Source organism: Pangasianodon hypophthalmus, chromosome 29, assembly GCF_027358585.1.
Source record: "Pangasianodon hypophthalmus isolate fPanHyp1 chromosome 29, fPanHyp1.pri, whole genome shotgun sequence".
NCBI lineage: Eukaryota > Metazoa > Chordata > Actinopteri > Siluriformes > Pangasiidae > Pangasianodon > Pangasianodon hypophthalmus.
This window is the reverse complement of record NC_069738.1, coordinates 12,097,644-12,114,511: the sequence shown is the minus strand read 5'-3', so window position 1 is coordinate 12,114,511 and position 16,868 is coordinate 12,097,644. Positions and strand designations below refer to the sequence as shown.

The window sequence follows — 16,868 nt, the reverse complement described above, 5'->3', positions numbered from 1 at the left end:
GGTTTCCAACTTAGCCTCCTGCATTAGTCAGTGCTCAACGTCACATTCTCATAGCACTGCGCGCACACACACACACACACACACAATGGCAAATTTTTAACACCAAACAGACCAGAAGGTAAAAAAATGGGCCGAATAGCATTTCCATCACAAACATGTAAAATAAAGACGCATCAATGACCTTCGCTCTTTGCTTCTGTCTAGTTTTTTGCCTCCTCAATCGTGCACACATGTGCACACATGCACTCTCACACACACATTTGTGTTACTATCCTTGGCAGGACCTTCTATTGATATAATTATTCATTAATGATATACTACAACACTAAACCTAACCCTAAACTCAGCAACCAAAAAGGAAAGCTTTGGCTCTTTTAGGTTTTTTTTTTTTTGTTTTAGGATTTTCCCCATTTTCTTCTCCAAATTGGTCACCTACCAACTCCCACTCACCAGTCAGCTCTCCCTACCATACGACAGCTACCAGCTGGGGAGGGGGAAAACCGCATGTGTCTCCTCCAAGACACATGAAACCAGCCAAATGCCAAATGTTTTCAAAATACTGCGTCACAGAGCAGTGCAGAGCAAAGAGCTAGCTACGCTCTTCCGCATACATGAGCTCAAAGACGCCCACAATTGGCTAATGCCTCTGTGACTGACAGGAGGTCAAGCACAGCATGAAGTGTTCAGGACTTTTCCATGTTGATGTCTTGAAAACTGTGAGCGTGCACTCTGCAGGAACTGCAGTACTTTCCTGTCCAAGAGCAAAGGCCAAAATCAGCTGTGTCTAACAGCAGACCCATGAAAATAAAATATCTCACACAAAACAAGAAATGCTAATCTCTGATCAATAAATCACATCTGATGCTCTATTCGCTCCATTTGAAGGCCACATTAGCCTCAACAAAGGGGTCCCTCAATTTAAGGGAATTGTGCTACTGCCATGACATCTCTCACCTGAGATTATTATAAATCATGAATTTAGGACTGTAACGACAACGTATCATAAATTTATCATACTGTGCCAACCATAATATTAACTAATTATATCCTACCTCAGCTATAGATCTAGCGACATAACTATTTCTGCACTTCAATACTGTGGTTGAGAAAGGAAGAGACTTATCAGAGTTATGTACTTGTTATTCAGTGTTGAGAGAAAGGGAGAAGTGGAGAGGACAAATGGAAAAAAGTTTATTTTTGGAGGGTAGGTTGCTTTTTTCCTGCCTTGACCACATCTGTCGCCATGCCAACAGTGAGCTCAGACCTTAGGATTATTGGGAGAGTCTAAGAACTTTAAAGTGGGCGGCTGCTTCAGGATTTATAATGGAACACATACATACAAAAAGTCTACCAAATATATTAATATACATACAGTATATCCATCCATCCATTTTCTGTACTGCTTATCTTACACAGGGTCATGGGGGAGCATAGACCCTATCCCAGGGGCACTCGGGGCACAAGGCGGGGGACACCCTGGACAGGGTGCCAGCCCATTGCAGGGCACAAGTGCACACATTCACACACTACCAACAATTTGGAAATGCTAATCACCCTACAACACACATGTTTGGACTGGGGGAGGAAACCGGAGTACCCAGAGGAAACTGAACATGCAAACACTGCGCACACAGAACCCCCAACCCCAGAGGTGTGAGGCAACAGTGCAAACCACTAAGCCATGGTGGCCCCACAAACAGTATATAATATCAATAATATCTTTTGAGTAAAACTAATACAATTTGTCCAAACTATATTTCTAAAACAAGCCACCATCTTCCTTCACTAACAGAAGTTAAAAAAAATTCTTATTGGCTTAAGGGAACATAACAGTCATGACAACAATTAACAGTGTGTGATAGGAGTGTCCATGTTTCCAGGTTTCCGCAAATACGCAGCTTTGGAGCTGGACCTGGTTTTCCATCCATATAACAAACCGCTTTTTCACTCACACCACAGTGAGTGATTAACCAAGCCATGCTGTAAGACCTACCTGAACAGTGCTGAAAGTAACAGCTATGCATTCATTGCCTCAGAATTAACCATCTTCCAGATGCTGACTGTGAAATCATGCCATGTGGACATGGCACGTCCGGCTAGCAGACGTGGAGTCGAATCTGACCCCACCACAACTTGCTATTTGCAAACGCTTACATTCAGCAATGACTGAAAGGTACAGTTAGAAATAAGAATGACTCATGCTCTGGGTCTATGGAAGACAAGGCAGCAAACAGGGATTAGACCAGGTAGCAGAGAAGCTCGTGTCCTTCAAAAAAGTCTTCCTTATAGCCGAATGACCAGTCTTCGACCCTGTTCCATGGCTCAAGAGCATGGAGATTCTATATTTACAACCGCGTCTGGGAGATTTTTCCAGGCTGATAATAAGTGGCAGTTGAAAAAGCAGACACCCAGCTTCAAAATGGAGAGAGCCCAAATGTTGAGTATTGGATAGTGATGTACAACAGACGCCACCAAATGTGCTCTTTTACACTGTGCCAGTCATGAGGAAATTCACTGCCACAGTGTAATGATTTACTTAAGAGCTTTAAAGGAGAGTTAACCACACCAAGGCTTCACGGCATGCACTCTAGCTAGTATTACAATCACAAAAACAGGTCAGCCTCGGACACAAGCATGCTGTTGATGCCTGGTGGTAGGGCTGTATTCATGACAAGTATCCAAGACCAAGGAGGTGGAGGCCAAGTCATGATCGAGTTCAAATGAAAGCAAGACCAAGTCAAGATCAAGAGTCAAGACACCAAAAACCATCAAATCCTTTGAGGCTAAGCTTCTACTTTATCTAATTGCCTTCTTTTATGTATTGCGCCAATGTTTTCTAGAAGAAGGAATTACTTTTTGTCAAACTTTGTTCATGTAAAAAGAAAAGACAACATGAACAAACATGAGACCAAGGCCATATTTAGCTTAAACTAATGCCTAAGACCATGCCTAAAGACAAATGCAAGTACAAATAACAGTCCGATACTGACACCTTGCTCGTAGCAGTGAGAAACCTAGGCCTGAATACAGGACAGCTCATTGCTAACCTGTTTTATGCACAATGCCAAGTGTAGTTACCACAGTCTACACTTTGCTGGACTTGTGTAAACCCTGTCATGTCTGCCATGTGCATCGAGTTCGCTCTCTGGATCTGCCTCCAAAAGGCTCTAGAGAGCAGAGTGCAAATTTCAAAATCATGAAAACGGCATGGCCAAGCAGACCAGTCACGCAGGACTTTTAGGTCACTGCAACCCTTATCTCAAAGTTTTGGTGCATCACACCACCCCATTTTTGATTATTTTCCTATAACAGCATGCCCTGTCATTCTTTATTCCTTACTTAATATACTTTTTAGGAGTGAATGATATGAAGGTTCTCCTGATGAATTTTTTTTTTTGTACAATCGCATGATGATCGGTTTGCATTTTCTGTTCTTGTATTTGACAAAACATCTGGAGGAAAAATATTTTAAAAACAAAGAAATACATCGAATATTGTTTGCCAGAGACACATTATATGACCAAACATGTGGACACCTGACCATCACACCCAGATGTGGTTCTTTCCCAATCTGTTACCACAAAGTTGGTAGCACACAATTGTATAGAATGTCTTTGTATGCTGTAGCATTGCATTTTCAATTCACTGCAACTAAGGGACCCAAACCTGTTCCAGCATGACAATGCCCCTGTGCACAAAGCGAGCTCCATGAAGACATGGTGTGTGTGAAGGTTGGAGTGGAAGAACTCGAGTGTCCTGCACAGAGCCCTGACCTCAACCCCACTGTACACCTTTGGGATGAACTGGAACACTGACTGAACCCCAGACCTCCTCACCAACATCAGCGCCTGACCTCACTAATGCTCTTGTAGCTGAATGAACACAAATCCCCACAGCCACACTCCAACATCTAGTGGAAAGCCTTCCCAGAAGAGTGGAGCTTATTATAACAGGAAAGGGGAATAAATCTGGAATGGGATGGTAAAAAAAGCACGTATGGGTGTGATGGGATGGTCAGATGTCCACATACGTTTGGCCATATAGTAGATATGTATTGTTCTGACATTTGATAAAACCTTGTAATGCTTTTGCACCTACAAATTACCTTTAAAAGCAGATGATGTCGATTTGCTTAAACTAAAGAGCAGGATGGAGCTGATGGTCACAGTACATTTTGTACACACTATTCTTGCAAGATCTGCAGTGAGGATCGCTCACCCTGTGAACACCACCAGCTATTCAACTTGAGCTACCATTCTCTCTCTCTCTCGCTCTCTCTCTCTCTCTCAGAACAGGACAGATTGCTCTGTGGGTGGTTTTCCACACAGTGTTTCAGCATTTTCTCTCTTGCTCTCCTCTTGCTTTTTCTTGCATTTACACACACACATACACACATAAAATAAGGTATTACTTAATAGCTATTGAACAATGACTCATTTTTTTAGTTACATCATACAGGAAAGACTATTTATTACCTAATTAAATCCCCCAATCAATACAAGAAGTGTGGAGGGGAATTAAAAGCCTGACTTTGGCCGAGAGGTGTGACTGTGCATTCAGAGTGCTGATACTGTAGCAGTCTGACTCATACTGCAGTCTATATACTGGTGGGATTATATACTTATATATTAAGTCTGGCTTAAACAAGACTTAGCTGATAGAAGTAATGGACATAAAATATAAATACAGTGGTCAAATTAATAAGCTACATAGCACTGGTGACAATTACATAGGGTTGATTGAGTTATTAATATTCAAAGTTAATACAGTTAACGCGTTCAAATTATATTATATTATATTATATTACATTCATATTTATATATGGGCTATGGCTGCTGTGCCTAAAAGATGCATGTGTGAGTGCAATGTGTCATGCTTTGGCCACTTGAGATTACTGAGGACTGTTCTTTAGTTTACTTTGGTTTGGCAAAATGGATATTATATTATATTAACTCTTCTCTTTGTATGTGCGAGAGATTTAGATAAAGAGAGAGAAAGAGAACGAGAGAAAGAGAGCGGGAGCAGAGCGTTGCCGTGGGTTACCACTCCATCAAGGAGCTGCTCTTCAGAGCTATTCCGTGGCAGGCGAGAGAAAGTGTGTGTGTGTGTGTGTGTGTGTGTGTAAAAAAATTGCTGTTGTTTTCTCAGTAATATTCTGTGGTCTTAAGAGTGCAAATCTGTACGATTCATTATATTCATTTACATATCAATGTATTTTGGTGGCTGGAATCAGATGAGTGATGAACAATTCGTCACTGTTAAAAGTCTTTACATCATAGCATATTAGTTTATCAGCAGTTTTGCCCAGTTTATCTCCTGGTGTACTATGGCAGGTACTGCAATGGTCCATTTTCCTATAGCAGCATTTAATGTAAAGCAAGCATTACCAATATCCAAAAAATGTGATCTTAGTGATTTTGACTCTGACATGTCGTTAGTGTCAGAGTAGACACTGACAGTAGTGTCCTGACTGCTGTGATCTGACAGGAAGGCTACAGTAACTCAAATAACCACTCTTTACATCCGTGGTGTGCAGAAAAGCATCTCAGAATGCACAACACACCAAGAACAGGAATCTGAGACTACAGTGGGCACAGGCTTAGCAAAACTGGACTGTTGTCATGAGGTCATGATCTAATTACTCTACTGAGACGTGTTAACTCATAATCAATTGCGTTCACCTGATATTGGCTCAAGTTCAATTTATGGTAAGTGGAGAACATTGCACAAAAGACAAACCATTTATAGTATGTTGCATTATTCTAGAATTACACTAGTCATATTACTGTTAAATAAATATAGTTCTGGCTAATGTAGTCCTGCTTTTCTTACGCATGGCTATACCCTACGTTTGAAACAAGTGGTTATGTTCAGCTTTTGAAAGTATCATTAACCCAAATTACATTCATGCAGCTCTGTATCTGTGACTACATGTTAGGAGTTGTTTATAGAGAAACACTATAACATGACATTATTAAGTAGATGTTAGGCTGCTTGAACAAACACAGTGAGCAAGCAATACATCAGTTGTTTGCGTGCATGAGGATGGGAATGATACTAACAGCATTCTTAATATATATATGAAGGAAAGACACACGTATGATGTTTAGCAAGGCAGGCCCCTTGCTGCGACTTATTTAATCATAACTAATTAATGGCAGCTGTTTGTAGTGGACATGAGCATGTATATAAAGCTGTCAATGGACATGTGCAAAACTTTTTTACATGGAGAGATTGTGTCAATGACTGAGACAAAAAAGGTTTTAAAAAAATACACTGAAGAATGTGAAAAACCACTGAGAGCCAAATCCATTATAGTTTTAGTAACTCATGCTAAAACCTAAAGAAAAAGTCCAAACGTCATATTTAAATGTGGGGAAAATGGATGCCTGTTTTTTTTTTTAATTCTCATCCTTTAAATGGCACATATACAGAAATCACAGTGAAAAGAGTTGCCAATTAGTGGGTTGTCGCATTCACATTTGCCACTCACATTTGCAAGCACCTGAAATCCCACATCAAGGATTGGCAAAAACACCTTGTTCAAATTAATTTAAAAAAAATGTGAAATTTTCATCTCATTCCTCTTGAAAACATGCCACGAATTCAATAACTCTTGTATGTAGACCTGGGCCCTCAAACCCTAGAAAAATCTAGAAGTTTCTGATGATTCTGATGGGCATATTGTGAAAGAACCTGATGTTTGTAGTAACATTGTTGACAAAGACATGTTTCTAAACAGCTTAGTGTTTTAATCATAGTTTTCAGGAGGATAAGAAGGTTCAACAACCAGAAGAAGAGGGAAAAGAACACTTCTCCTTATTGACTGAATTTAAACAAATATTTTAATTTAGGCAGCTATGTTTAAATGTAATGCACTTTATACTAGTACAACATACCTTCATGCTGTAACTAACAGTGCAGCTAACTGCCTTCACTAGCTATCTAGCTCACCATACATTGTTATATTATATTAGCTACCACATTTTAGCCTAGTCATTAGGCTTCAGGGCCAACAAAACATGGGCACCAGACTGGGCACCACATTGGGGCTTTCACAAGCCTGGTTAACTATCCAGAGAAAACCCTTTTAAAATGTTTAACAAAGGCATATTCAGAAAGGTTCGGAAAAATGTTTATAAAGAGTAATTTAACTACATGGAGCCATTGAAACTGGGGACTAATGCAGTTGGTCAGACATGCTTTTGCTATTACATCACTGTCACAGGAACCCTTACAATATGACTGTATTGTAGCTCAATCACAGAAGAAAACAGATGCGCTTGAGGATGTCAGAGGTGGAAGATTCAAGAAATGAGCTTTTCCAACAAGATCCCTCCTATAAAAAATCCTCTATCCGGATTCATCACTCAGATGATTCATTCTTTAGGCTCTGGTAGAAAAGAGTATAAAATGTTTGCAGTGTGCATGACCATTTCTCAGAGTTTACCTTGTAACAAGAAATGAACCCAAAGAGTTAGTCCGGCTCAGTACTGAAGATCAAGGGCTTGCACTGGTAAATGGTCAAGCACTAAGTGGAACAGTAAGTGCAATGTGGAAGACAATCTAGGATATCATGAAAATTTGGAACAAGCACATGTTATTGTTTGATAGACCTTTTCAAAGTTCACCACATAGGTTTTGCCCTCAAAGAACAATAAACAGGTATAAATTATTTATTTATTAAGCAGCAGTGACTTGACTCAAGAATGAAAGAAGGCATTAATAAACCCATTAATTCAATTCTTCACCCTAGTAAGACAATAAAGACATTTATTTCAGACCAGGACATCCACCATGTCTGGGGCATGATTTGTTTGTGGGTATAGTTTCTAATGACCTTGCACTAATGCATCCAAATTGTGCTTTTTTGAGGAAAACATTTCACTTATGTAAGTAGTTGCATTTCTTCTTTCAAACGCAAAAGTAAACCATGTGAAATACAAGCAAATTCAAATGAACTAGACAGGTATGCAGCACAACTTCTGTCCTTGCTTATAAGGAGCCGTATTACTAATCTCATAAAAGATTAAGTGTGGCCATTGTGGCTGAAACTGTGACAAATTGTTGAATTCAAACATGCACCCAAAATTGATCAAAATTAGATCAACTGAAAGTTCTCACTGAAGATTATCTTGAGTCCAGAGTGACGCTGTTCTGAGAAATCGAACACCAAAGCATCGCTACTTTTTCCACTACCCTAATTTAAGTATCCAATTTGGTCCTCTCATTCACTTGTAGACAAGTAAATAAACATATTAACACAGTTTCTAAAACCTGTGCAGCATTCTAGCTGTAAGGCCTATCTGTGTGCAGGGAGCCTGTTTCCAAAGGTTTCTCAAATTATTACCAAAGTACATGAAGTTCACCAATATAATGCAGAAATACAGGAAGTAGTGAAATTGAAAAGTTTGTATGGGCACAACACTTTTATTCAGTCTTTTTTTACTTGTGAATTTGGGTGTCTACTGTCTACAACACAGGCCTAACCCCACAGTCATACTAGCAGTTAGCGTCTGTATTTTCGTGCTTTCGATCTGTGCTCATTCAGCCATAAGAGCTTTAGTGAAGTCAAGTATGAGTGCTGGGCGAGGAGGCCTGGCGAGCAGTCGGCGTTCCAGTTCATCCCAAAGGTGTTCAGTGGGGTTGAGGTCAGGGCTCTATGCAGGCTTCTTGAATTCTTCCACACCAAACTTTGCAAACCATGTCTTCATGGAGCTCGCTTTGTGCACAGGGGCATTGTCATGCTCAAACAGGTTTGGGCCTCTTAGTTCCAGTGAAGGGAAAATGTAATGCTACAGCACACAAAGACATTCTACACAATTGTGTGCTTCCAACGTTGTGGCAAGAGTTTGAAAAAGAATCACATATGGGTGTGATGGTCAGGTGTCCACAAACTTTTGGCCATGTATTGTTTGGAGGAATACACAGCATCAGTCACTGGCTACATTAGCAAGTGCATAGATAATGTGTGCCTTCCTTCAAGGCCATCAATACATGCGCAAATCAGAAGCTGGGGATGACTGCAAAAGTGCACACACTACTGAAAACCTGAGATGCTGCCTTCAGGTCAGATGACAAGGCAGCTCTCTAAGACCAAGATCTGTCCCAGGCTTTCAAAGAGCCAGAAAATGACAAATGGCATATGTGGCAAGACATTAAGGACTGACTTGATCACTGACTACAAAGCTACATCACATGTCTGTGATACCGATGCCTCACCATGCTGGCAAGGAAGACCACCACCCCTACTTGCGCCAACACCAAGTACTCTATCTGACTGCAGTCGGCATCAATCCAGAGTTAACCCACGGAGAGCTGCTGCTCCTGCCAACATACCCGACTGAGAGCTCAGGTAATGTGCTGATCAGCATCCGAACAGACATCTTCAAAATCTCCCGGAGCTAAGCAGTTGTCCCTTTTTGCTTCAAGACAACCACCATCATCCCTGTGCCAAAGAAACTGTCTTGGTCCGGCCTCACCTGTCTACCAGCACTCAGCCCTATCATCATGAAGTGCGTTGAGGGGCTAGTCGTGAAACACATAAAGAGCAGTCTTCCTACCAGTCTGGACCCATTTCACAATGTCTTCTGCCTTAACTGCTCAACAGATGATGCAATATCTTCTGCCATCCACCTGTCTCTGTCCCACTTGGACAAAAATGACAATTATGATGTTTATAGACTTCAGTTCAGCATTCAACACAATCATCCCATAGCAACTCCTAGGAAAGCCAAGCCTGCTGGACACCTCTCTCTGCAACGGGTTCCTGGACTTTCTGACTAAGAGACCCCAGTGCATCAGGATTGGCAACACCACCTCCAGCACCAACACACTGAACACCAGTGCTCCCCAGGGATGTGCATTCAGCCCACTGATGTTTATGCCACTGACTCACAAATGTGCTGCAAAGTACAGCTCAAATCCCATCATCATACTACAGTTGTGGGCCTCATCAGCATACAGGGAGGAGGTGGAGCAGCTCACAGACTGGTGCAGGGACAACAATCTTTCTCTCAATGTCGAAAAAACAAAAGAGATGATTGTTTACTTCAGGACAACCCGTGGTGATCACTCTCCACTGCTCATCAACAGAGCAACTGTGGAGAGAGTCAAAAGTTTCAAGTTCCTTGGTGTGATGTGAGAGGACCTTTCCTGGACTCTCAACACCACCTGCGTAACCAAGAAAGCCAAGCGGCTTCTTCACATTATAGTGAATGCGACAGCTAATGCGCACTATCCTGTGTGTTTATTGTCCTGCGTGTTTATTGTATATTTTGTACTTGTCTCACACTGTCTGTATCTGCACATTGTGTGTTGCACCATGGCCCTGGAGAAATAACATTTCATTCCAATGTATACAAGTTATATAGAGGAATGGGAAATAAAAGCTGACTTGACTTGGTCTAAACATAGTATGTTACTGGGAAAATGTTGCCAGCTCCAAGCTGTTCAACCAAGAGCAGTATTTAACAGTGTTTTTGTTCCAAACAAATTACTGTAAATGTACAGTACTTTGCCATGATTTGATCAACAGTGATTAATAGCAGGACAGAATGCAGTTACTTACAATATTTATTTTAAGAGTAATGAGGTGCAGTCAAAAATTAAACTAGTTTCAACTAAACAAACATTGAAAGTAAACCAACAACTAAATTTTTCTGTGTACGTGTGTGTTTGTGTGTGTATGTTTCTAACAGTAGGGGTTAGTGTGTGGGAGCGGTGTGCTGCTGGGAATCTGTGTGTGTGTGTGTGTAGTAATGACAAGGTGTCAGCATCTGTATCGTATGACTCTTGTCATTCAGCATAAAACTCACGAATCCTGGCATAAAACATTAATACAGGCATCAAGGTGTGTGTGTGTGTGTGTGTCTGTGTGGTGTGTAACAGTAAAAGAATGGAAGCAAAAGTTGAAACACCCACATGCACCTCCTTACCATTTTCCACTCAAGGCAGCAATAGCACAAAGCTCATTCAGAATGGGGAATGCCGACACACACGACACCCAACATAATATTTTTTTTTAAGTGCTAGGTACAAGAATGCTGGTACGGGCATGCCGTAACTAGGAGACTGTAGTATGTGGAAACATGGGTAGGTGGTCTGTCAGTCATTTTTGGCATCAACCACTTGGAATAATGTCAGGCCAAAAAAACAACCAAAAAAACCCCCAAAACTCCAAAAAGAGTTTCTAAAGTGTTGTAGATCTTATAAAGCACTTCTCACTGAAAAGATATGCTTAGAGTGTTTTTTATCACAACAGCTTTTTAGATTCTGTTTTTCCTCCAATCACAGAATAGAGGATGCTTTGGAAGTCTTTTAAAATTCAGGGCGATATGGTTCACATCACGATGATATGGCTTACATCACCTACATACTGTGATCATTATAACGACAGCTACAGCCAGTATAAAGCTTCACTGTATATTCGCCTAAGTAAGTAAATTGTTTAAATGAAGAAATGAATTATGTATAATTATGTATATAATGGATTGGATTCATCCTCGCCATGAGCATATATACGTAAAATATTTTTAACAGATTGACTTTCAAAAAAGTTTTAGGGTCATGTCACCAGCACCTCAGCATACGAGTAGGGACCCAAAAATTCCCGGAATTGTTAAAAAAAAAAAACTAGTATTATAAAACTTACAGCATTTCTCCTTTAATCTCCTTCAAACTACTCTCCATGTGATGCGATACACTTGTCCCAGGGTTTCTCCCATTCCTGGAAACATTTCCTGTAGTCATCTTTTGTCATCATGTCTACAGCCTCCTGCATTTTTTTCTGGATTTCTTCCACGGCGGTGAATCTTTCCCTCTTCAGTCTCATTTTTAATTTCGGGGGAACAAAAAGAAGTGGCAAAGGAGCGAGATCTTGTGAGTATGGTGGATGTGAAGCGATAACCACATTGTTTCTGGTTGAACTCTTTGGTTGACAACGCAGTGTGTGCAGGTGCATTGTCATGGTGCGAGATCCAGTTCTGGATCCACTTCTCCGGACGTTTTTTTTCCTGATGCTTTCACATTGATGCCTAAGCACTTCAATGTAAAATCGCTTAGGTGCTCTTAGCTGCGCACACCACATTCGAATTGTAGTCCCCCCTCATATGTTACATCTAGGGCTTTAGTGAACACAGTGTGCTAAAGGTTGAGTTTCCTTTGTATAATATGCGCTCTGGATGTTTCGCATTGTTCTGAATGGAAAGTTCTGCTGTTAAATATCAGCATGACTGAGCTGTAGGAAACTGCTGTAAATCATTTCGCAAACAGTGGGACGGTAAACAAACAGCATCTTTGTGTTTATTTTGTTTCTCTATGTTGATTTAATGAGCATCATTACAGTAGAAACGCTTTCTGAATAACCATAATATGGTTGTATATGGAAGGAATAAAATAAGACAGGGTGTGCTGTTTGCCAAATTTCTAACAGAAAATAATCAACGGTGGTGTGATGTATCCTGATGCAAAGCAGAGTTACTGTTACCATTATAAAGCTGATTATGTCCCAATAATATTACACTCTCTTGTATTTATTCCTTATCCATACACAATACCATTATAATTATTTCTCTTACTTCATCAATCTGACTCATCAAACTCTTTACAGTTGCATTTATTGTTGTGAAGTGTCCGCAAGACAAGTTAATTAGCTATCACTTACAGTAACTTCTCTTGAAGTTGAGACAAAAAACGCAGTTTGTCATGTTACTAAGAAACTGTTAAAAGCACAATCCTTTGTTCTGAAGACTCCTGTGGAGTTCTGAAACCCTGAACTCCTTCCATAAATGTTAAACAAACGTCTATTCACCGTATCAATAATTATACGTCTTTCTTTTTTAAAATAACAAGAAGTTTGAATCTGTTTATTATAAGGTTTAGATTAGGTGGATTGTCTGCCCTGAGTTGTTACTATAGAAATGATCATTATAATTATAATGTATTAGAAAGAGCACATTACTATAAACTTTTGATTTAAACAACAGCTGAGACTACTGTCAGATGCATGCTGTTGCAGATGCATGCTAGAAAACACAAGATTGAAGAATTCAGCAGTGCTGTGGTGTTATTAAATGCAGAGTTTACGCTTCCCTCACACACAAGTGCAAAATAAATAGGCATGACGCATAAAAAAACACAGCATGTGTGTACTTTTACTCAAGTTAGTGGTGTCCGTTACAGAGTCGGTGTAAACTGTAATGTTAAAATGGTTCAGATAGAAACTTGTCTGTTTCATGTGTGAGGTGCTTCAGAAACGTTCTTGTGTTTTACATAATTAGAATTCCTACAAATTACTAACACTTACTTCTGATGACTAATTAGTGCGCAGGGGCCTTTTTCTGAATGACTTGATTTTGCAAATAGAAACAGAGGGTCTACTAAACCTCAGACATTACGCATCACTGCAATGGCTCACACATTTTCCTTTTCCTATCATAACCCCTAGTGTTGCTGCATATGTGTGTTTTTGAGGTCAGGTCAAGTGTTTAACAGCTGATTGTTTGTGTGTGTGTGTGTGTGTGTGAAAGAGACAGGGAGAAGGATAAAGAGAAAGAGAAACAGAACTGCCCTGAAAGTCCCGTGACATGATGCACTATGCACTCTCTCAAGCAGATCTGAGGCAATTAAACATGACTGAAGAAATTTTAACATAAATCACTGTAATTTATCACAGAGAAGAGAAGCTGCTACTGTAAAAAATCTCTCTTAATCTTACACCCTACACTAGTCTTGCTGTGTTGTGCCAGTAGTTCTGGCAATGAGAATATAGTCCCCTGTGCCTGTGTGTGTGTGAGTGTGTGTGTGTGTGTGTGTGTGCGGCGTATGTGGGTGTGTTATGTAAGGAGTAAAATACAACAGGGTATGCTGCTATAGGAAAGTAATCAATGGTGAAGTGGATTATTTTCCAGTACCATCATGTCTCATAGTGTTTCATTCCTCTTCCATCACAGCAGTTTGCCAATGCTAAGAATATTTACTTAGTTATTAAAGAACAGAATGTCAAACCACTTACGTAATGTCTGTGAAACAAGTTAGTTCCTGTTATAACCTACATCATTATGTCACCAGCCTCTCTTTTTCCCTCTCTTCAAGTTTACAAGACAAAAAAAAACACAGCCAGTGACTGAGAAACCACAAAATCCTCTGTCCTGAAGACTTTCGTTAACAGTGACTTGTCTCGCGGATGTTCCACAGCATTAAATCTAACTACAAACTGTTAAAAAAAGTGTGATGTGTTGGTTATTAATACAATAAACATTGTAATTTTTGGCAAATCTCTGTGGTATAAGTGGAATAACACACCTCAGACTGTACACAAAATAATCCACTTCCAATAAACCATCCTGGCGTGGATTCTTTCTGTATAACCGCATGTCTGTCGTGTGTTATTCCTTACACCAGAATTTTCATAACTTGTGGTTAGCAACAGAATGTTTTTATTTAAAAGATCTCACAAGCCATACACACAGTCTTTACGTGTTTATAGAAGGAGACAGTGGTGAAATTAAATCTTATTATTATTTTTCTAATTAATATGCCCTATCAGACATAGATATATAAGGAAGTATGTTTGGTAAATGGCTGAACTTCTGGGGTGAAACACAAGGACAATAGAGGCCCACGAACAGAACAGAAAAAAATCTGCAGCAGGGGTTTTGGAAACCAGCAAATTTAAACAAATGTATATTTGAATGAATGTGACATTCCTTTTTCATTATCCATGGTTATTAGGAAATTTGTTAGACTACATACTGTATCTTTACCTTACACTGACAGAAAGGCAAAGACAGCTACTGCAACTATATAGATACAATATCCAGTATTTAATTCCATATTATAAGTTTAACTACAAAGTTAAACAGTTAAAGTATTAAAGTTAAAGTAGCGTTTTGTTTTGTTTTTTCATTTGTAGTCATTTGATTATGGAATTGAGCAAACTATTATTAGTACTTTAATTAAAAGAGTAGTTGTGTTCTGCCAGTTTCCAGAGAGTTCATTTTGTAATTTTAGTAAAAAAAAAAAAAAATAAAAAAAATAAAGTTTTTAGTAAAAACATGTTATCAGACCTTGTGTTATCATGTTATCAGTCCTTGTGGCCTAATGGATAGAGAGTCGGCCTTGTAACCTGAACGTGAACCTGAAGGTCGTGGGTTTGAGTCTCAGTTCCTGCAGGGATTGTAGGTGGGGGGAGTGAATGACCAGCGCTCTCTCCCACCCTCAATACCACGACTGAAGTGCGACCCTTGAGCAAGGCACCGGATCCCCAACCTGCGCCGCAGCAAAAATGCTGCCCGCTGCTCCGGGTGTGTGTGTGTGCACTTGGATAGGTTAAATGCAGAGCACAAATTCTGAGTATGGGTCACCATACTTGGCTACACTTTACTTCACTTATATTTGTATGTTTGTGAGAAACACAGGACTCCACACTCAGGACATTTAGCAAAAAGTTTATACATTCCTAGCTCAAACAGACGTTTCTTAGTAGTCTGGCTCATGCTTCCTTTCCTTTTCGTAGGTTTGCATTCACTCCTCAAAGTCAATTAACTGAATTTACTGCTTGCATCTGCAAATGAACATTATGAGTAAGAGCCTGGTTTACAGACAGGAATGAGTAACTGTCATTCTGACTCATCAGTCAACTGGAGAAGTGAACAGAAGGGGTGTGTGTGTGTGTGTGTGTGTGTGTGTGTGTGTGTGTGAATGGGAGAAAGGTATTTCTCATTACTCTTATTGTATTCTGTATTATTCTGCCCACTGCTGGTAAACACTAGTAATAAACGTCACACTGTTTTTTTTTTTCCTGACAAAGTTTACTGGCAAACACAAAGAGGAAATTCTTAGAAAGATCTTCTGTGTAAAAGGAATGCACAGAGCAGTGTGTCATTATATAATCTAATTACAAGACAGAGAAGAGACTTGAGGCTTACCTTTCGACTGGAGGTCATCTTGTACAGGAAGCTAAATGTTCGGACGAAAGCATTGCCTGCAACCTCCTCTTTCTCCTCATCCCTTTCTCCTTTCGTCTCTCCGCCAGCCTCCCAGCGAAGTGAGGACAGCTCACGGTCTAGACTGAGACAAAGAAACAAGAGTGCTGAAACATTTGACAATGATCGGAGGTTATTTCATGTCAAAAAAATACAATTCAAACAATGTATTTTGAATACAAACAATGTACTGCCTTGTTTAAATTATGTTACTTATTTAAGTTGGCTTAAAACTAAAATATGTAATATGACACCACCCCGGGAGAAATATTAAAAAAAAAAAAAATTAAGAAGTAGTGCTCCTCCTGCTACTACTACCACTACTCCTACTTCCTCCCACTAAGAATCCCTCTACTACTACCTATCCCCTACTCCTACTATTCCTACTCCTACTGCTCCTCCACCTCCTCCTACTACAGGGGCTCCCAGACTAGGGGTCGCGACCCCACGTGGGGTTGCTTGATTTATAAACGTGATCGTAAAAGAAACTCACAATCTCCTCTTTTGTTTTATTCATTTCTCTTACAATTTGATACAAAGACGGATTTTGTGTGCTACTATTTTGAAATGTTACTAGGAGTAGGAGTAACATTCACACATGCCACATGTTAAATTAAAAGTGTATGTAGTCTTTTTCACTATCTTGATACGCTGCACTAGAGTAGGAGTTTCGGAATAAAATTGCACAAAGTTCTCTGTCCATCAACTTCCGCTAGTTCCTCGATAAACATCAAGTGACTCTGAGTCAGTGGAACAACGGGAAATGAATAAAAATATCTACTGAAAATGAATTTACAACCGTGAAGCTAAAAAACAAAACACCGAAATACAGAGTACCCAGATATATATTCTTGTGTGCGCTGATAATGACGGTCTGCTTTG

The 16,868-nt window shown here is 39.9% G+C and overlaps 1 protein-coding gene across 10 annotated transcripts in view; it reads right to left on the bottom strand.

The window, feature by feature from the left end:
• Positions 1–16,868, bottom strand: part of arhgef1a (Rho guanine nucleotide exchange factor (GEF) 1a) — a 77,887-nt gene that overhangs the window by 44,308 nt on the left and 16,711 nt on the right. For all 10 annotated transcript variants that reach the window (XM_053231528.1, XM_053231537.1, XM_053231527.1 and 7 more), the window contains one exon: positions 15,930–16,071. In XM_053231528.1, the coding sequence (XP_053087503.1) occupies positions 15,930–16,071 (142 nt within the window). The remainder of the gene's footprint in view (positions 1–15,929; positions 16,072–16,868) is intronic.